Here is a 5,220-nt window from a genome sequence, read left to right as displayed (position 1 = left end):
ACTAACTCTCTCGGCTACTCGGCGTGAACCAAATCAAAACAACCTGTTGCCTCCCTATATCAAATGGCGTCATCGAGCGTTTTCACCAACAATTGAAAGCTTCACGCATGGCTCCCACTTTCCCTTCAAAGCGGATTGAGCGCCTTCGTTTTGTCATGCTCCACACCACTCTTCGCAGCGACTCTTTCTCCAGCGCCGCCGAGATTACGTTCAGCACCGCTATTCGCTTCCCGGGCGAATTCTCCGACCCCTCGGCAACCTTTGCTACTGACGTGTCTGACTACGCCTGCCGTCTTCGCAGCACTATGCGTGACCTCATTATTCCTCGTCCTAGACAGTCTACTCGTCGCGTGTACGTGAACCCTGACCTTCCAGCTGCATGCACGTCTTTGTGCTAAACGACGCCGTGCGTCCTCCCTTACTCCCTTACGCCCCCCTTACTACGGTGCGTTCAAGGTTCTTAAGCGGCAACACAAGTACTTTCTGCTGCTTCTCAAAACCTTGTGAACAACGCCACCGGTATGAAATATGTCGCGGTGCTGAACCCTCGTTCCTGCATATAGAGATCGCGACAGCACGCTGTGGCCCTTAGGTATTGTACCGTTTTCAAATTATTCGACGTAGGAGGCAAAAGTAATAGACGGGGGTGGGTGGGGGAGGGGGTTTTAGCTGCACTATGCCAATTCCTATTCGTGCTTCCAGCCAATTATTTTGAAAACTGCTTTATAACTACAAAACTATTCGATTAGTTCTGAATAATTTTGAACATGTACAGTTTCTCTCGTTCTGCCAATTCAGCAACAGAATTGCCGCGGTACGCTACGTATCGGGGTAGGTTATTTATTTCACAGTTATATGTGCGTTTACGTCCAAGAGGTACGAATTCAGCTTTAATAAAGAGACTCAGCGATTAGGTATTGCATCCTGAGGATTGAGTTAGATTACAAGGTTGTTAGAACACCCCTTTGTGAAATATTTACCTACCTGGTGTGGCTTTTAACTGGTCATGAGCCGCATAGCCGGCACTAAGTGCGGCGAATAAAATGAGTGCCAAGGCTGATAGGGCCATGAAGATTCAGCAGCTGGCTGGTGCAGAACTTGGACGTAAACGGGAGTACCTGGGGAAAGTTGCGGTTAGCATTAGGCCAAAGAAAAAATGCATAGGGTGCTCTGGTACAACTAAAAGTAACACGACAAAGCACCAGAATGAAGCAAAATTGGTGTGGATGAATTTATTACCGGGAATTCTTAAAATTACTTTATCTTACTATTATCTCACTCAGTGGACGCGAATGCGTGTGAGTTTTTTTAGTGTGTTAGAGTGTTATGGCTACTTCATGCGTTGTTCGAAGTCACATAATTTCATCATCTGATTGCCACATTTTAACATTTTATTTCGGTGTGAATCATTCCTGCAATGACGCTTTCATGGCGCTGCAGGTATTTTCGAAATAATGAACAAATAGTTAAAAGACAAAGGCTGCCTGAAGGAGGTAATGAGACAGAAAGTTGAAAAGTAAACTACTTATAGCGACCGTTTGTGCAAAAAAAAAATTCGTTGGAGGAACTTACTTAGATATCTCTTAACTGCGGGAAGGCGAAAGCCATTTGCGACTCACTGAACTGATTTGAATTTGCCGCGATTGAATTCATTTCACGATAGAGCAGAAGAGCACTTGGCGGAAGCGTGGCGAGAGATCGCGTGACATCACAAGGTCCCGTGACATCACGACGTGTCATTAAAAGCTATCGCCTTAATGAATGATGCTCTTGGCACGGGTAGTAGGAACATGCTGTTGGTATCCGTAGGGATCTAAATGACCATGGTATTCGGCTGCGGTTTATTACCTACCTGTAAGTCCCTGCTCGGATTTGTAATAAAAAATATATTTCGTTCCCAAACTATTACGCAGGCCTGAAAAAAACCCTATGAGGCAGTTTGGAAACGTGAGGGATATAAACAAAGAGGCGCACCTAAGTGTTCAGTGTGGGAACGGAAGCGCAATTCTAACATAAGAATATTGATGAAATGGGGCACAGGAGTACGCATGCGAAAACTTACTCTTTTCGCAGAAACAAACAGCTCTACAAAGTCATTATAGAATGATGTTATAAAATGAATATGTATGCCGAAGGATCGAGTGCTAAGTTCAGCTTTTTTAGAAATATTGTTTACTGTTTTAGCTAGATAAAGAAGAAAATCCTTACTTAATACAAAATAATCATTGCTTCTGCAACGAACAGGAAAGTGCAAGATGCAGGAAATTTGCTTTTAGCTACGTCAGCAAGCTCGTGTACACCTCCTTGAATCTTTAAATATAGATCATAAGTTTGCAGGCATCAGGTATTAGCTTTCATTGCCAAGTCTATAGTTTCGCCTCAACGTGATCAAGATCGTTTGCGTGCAACTCAAACACATAATGCTGAAAAGTCAGATTAATAGTGTGTGCCGACGAAAGGACGATGATAAAGTCATGTACCGGCGGAGATAATGTAGAAACAACGTTTAAGTAGTACAATATAACTGAAGGTTATATCAGTGAACACAAATTCGTGATTCACAGCAAAAACTACCATGGGGCTGTTCTGGCACCCGCAAAAGCAAATGTCGTTTATATCATTTTCCAGCGACAGAGAACTGTCCTGAAGAATCTTCATAAAGTTCACCATTGTAGAATGGGCTTTTTGAAAAAGGCTGTATGACTTACAGTCTTTGGCGGATCTGCCGCTAGTTCTTCGTGGTTGCTGCGGAAGAGGATGACGAGTATCGGCGCCGAAGCTCTGAGAGCTTAAATACCCAAACTCGCTACTGACGTCATGAGTCGAACGCACGGCACCCTCAGTGGCCCAGGCAACAGCTCCAAACATGTGCCTATTTGAGTAGGGAAACGTCAATCGTAGTCACGCAGGCGTTTCGGAGCCAATTAAGGGCTCAAAACTGGCTCTCCCAAGATATGTTTCGCGGCCGCCGCCAAACACGCCCAGCTCAACCCTTTGTGTTCACGAATGAGTGAAGTATAAATTTCTTATTGGTATCGTCCTTGGCGGGTCGTTGAGCCCGGCGAGCGGCAGAGGAAATGCTGGCTCTGGGGCATCCGCTCATGATTGGCTACTATCTGGCACTCGCTGCGCAAGAAATGCTTCAGCCTTATTTCTCTTTTGGTCGTGCAATATGCGTGAACGCATCAATGTTGTGAACCTGCTAAGTTTTAAAAAGACAACCCACATCCTCCAGCTACCTGGAGAAGATTTTGATGTTAATCTTAGCCATGGACCCTGCTGCTATGAAACAAGCTGTCATGTGTATATGTAGTTCCCATGTGTATATTACACCGCCTGTGCATCACACATGTGTGACATGAAGCATGACAGGAGTAAGCCCATTACTACAGTATAAATGCGAGCGCGCCATCTGAAAGGCACTTTTCTATAGGCGTGCGCAAATGGCAATTTTTTGAAACCAAAGCGCGGTATAGGTGACCGACAGTATATGAGACAGATACTGCGACATTTCCTTTCCCCGAAAACCAATTATTATTATTATTAAATCAAATAGGCAGACGCTAGCTCTTCTACAAAATCTAATAAGAAATGTGTCATGAAAAACCGAATTTTGATGCGAATAGAATATTTGTGTGGTGATTTGCTACTTATGAGAATATTTGTCAAAAGAAATATTCATACTAGAAAAAAAAGCGCTAGTGGCGGCGTAGCGTGTTTCCGAATCGTCAACGGTTCAGCGAACTCAGATGCGCCATGTAGCGGCATATTATATAAAATATTTCTGAGGACAGTTAAATGCAAACATAACACCACTGGCTATCGTTGGCTCTGTGTCGCAATGAATTAGAGCACTGCTTTAGAATGCTTAAGATATCAGTTCTAACCACAGTTCTGTATCGACACCTTTAATCGCATCTTGTTAATTTGAGTATTTACACCACGCAAACCATCCGTCATTTTCCCGTGGGGGTGTGTTGCCTTTTAGGTCGCGTTCTGAGAGGCTTTTGCCACTCATTACTAAGCTGTTTTACTCGTATTTTTCTTTATTTGAACAAGCAACTACCGTACCCCGCCAATAATTTTCTATTTCACAGCAAAACGTACAGCGCAAAAAGACTAAGGAAGCGGACCGACAAGCGCTCTATGTCGGTACTTCTCCTGTGAAAGGTACCGACTAGCTCAGACAAGTACCCATTTGCAATTTACTATCTCCTTTGATGTTGTGTGTTACCTTGGATATTGGCTGCATTATGAGGAGTACTGGAACAAAAGACGCCGTTTAAAAAGCTTTCTGACCAGCTGGGAGACAGGACCAAGGGTTGGTGTGCAGTATCGTTGAAGGAATGGGAATGCGCGGCGGCGCACTAAATCAAGAAACAAAAGTTGTGCTGACGAACTATGAGCGCCCTTAGTGGCGGCAGAAAATTTTCATCTCAAATCTCGCATCACTCTCTATCTGCTCCGACTTGAAACGGCTACCCGGACCAAGGAGGGAAAGTAAATGTTTCTTTCTCTACTGCATCCAACTGCTCGGATACGGAGCCCGTCACATTGGCCGCGTTTTGATGGAGGCGAAACGCAAAAGGCCCCCGGTGTGCTGTAGAATGTTATTGCAGCTTAAAGATCCCCAAGTGGTCGAAATTATTCCGGAGCCATCCACTGCGGCACCTCTTCATTCATTTCTTTCACTCTCTCCTTTATCTCTTCACTTACGGTGCGGTTCGGGTGTTCACAGAGATAAGTGAGACAGTTATTGCGCAATTTCCATTTCCCAAAAGCCAAATTTCATTTTCATCTCCTCCACTAGGGCACCTCTTTCTACCTTTCTTCTTTCACTCCCTCCCTTATCTCTCCTCTTGCGGTGCGGTTCGGGTGTCCACAGAGATAAGTGAGACAGTTATTGTGCCATTTCCTTTTCCCAAAGCCCAATTTTAATTTTCATCTCCTCCACTAAGGCACCTATTTCTCCCTTTCTTCTTTCACTCTCTCCTTTATTCTTTTCCTTACAGCGCGGTTCAGGTGTCCGCCGATATGTGAGACAGATACTCCGCCATTTGTTTCCTCGAACCGACGGTCTTGACGTCCCGTCTGTTCACCGCCAAATAGTTGCACGCAGTGACCGAATGGTCCGTGAGTGCTGCCTTGGACGATTAATAACTGGACGACCCACTCCAGTTTTGTCAACATACTGCTTTGCGCGTGCGTTTTTATTGCTAC

At 44.7% G+C, this 5,220-nt stretch overlaps 1 protein-coding gene across 1 annotated transcript in view; it reads right to left on the bottom strand.

Annotated features, from left to right (window-relative positions):
• Positions 1-2,863, bottom strand: part of LOC144132806 (uncharacterized) — a 6,189-nt gene extending 3,326 nt beyond the window's left edge. Inside the window, exons 1-2 of the mRNA XM_077665468.1 lie at positions 2,709-2,863; positions 985-1,118 (exon numbers count right to left, since the gene is read on the bottom strand). Of these exons, the coding sequence (XP_077521594.1) occupies positions 985-1,069 (85 nt within the window). The 5' untranslated portion in view covers positions 1,070-1,118; positions 2,709-2,863. The remainder of the gene's footprint in view (positions 1-984; positions 1,119-2,708) is intronic.
• Positions 2,864-5,220: the final 2,357 nt, after the last annotated feature.

This window comes from Amblyomma americanum, chromosome 5, assembly GCF_052857255.1.
Source record: "Amblyomma americanum isolate KBUSLIRL-KWMA chromosome 5, ASM5285725v1, whole genome shotgun sequence".
Lineage (NCBI taxonomy): Eukaryota > Metazoa > Arthropoda > Arachnida > Ixodida > Ixodidae > Amblyomma > Amblyomma americanum.
The sequence above is the reverse complement of the archived record's forward strand: the minus strand, read 5'-3'. Positions and strand labels throughout refer to the sequence as shown.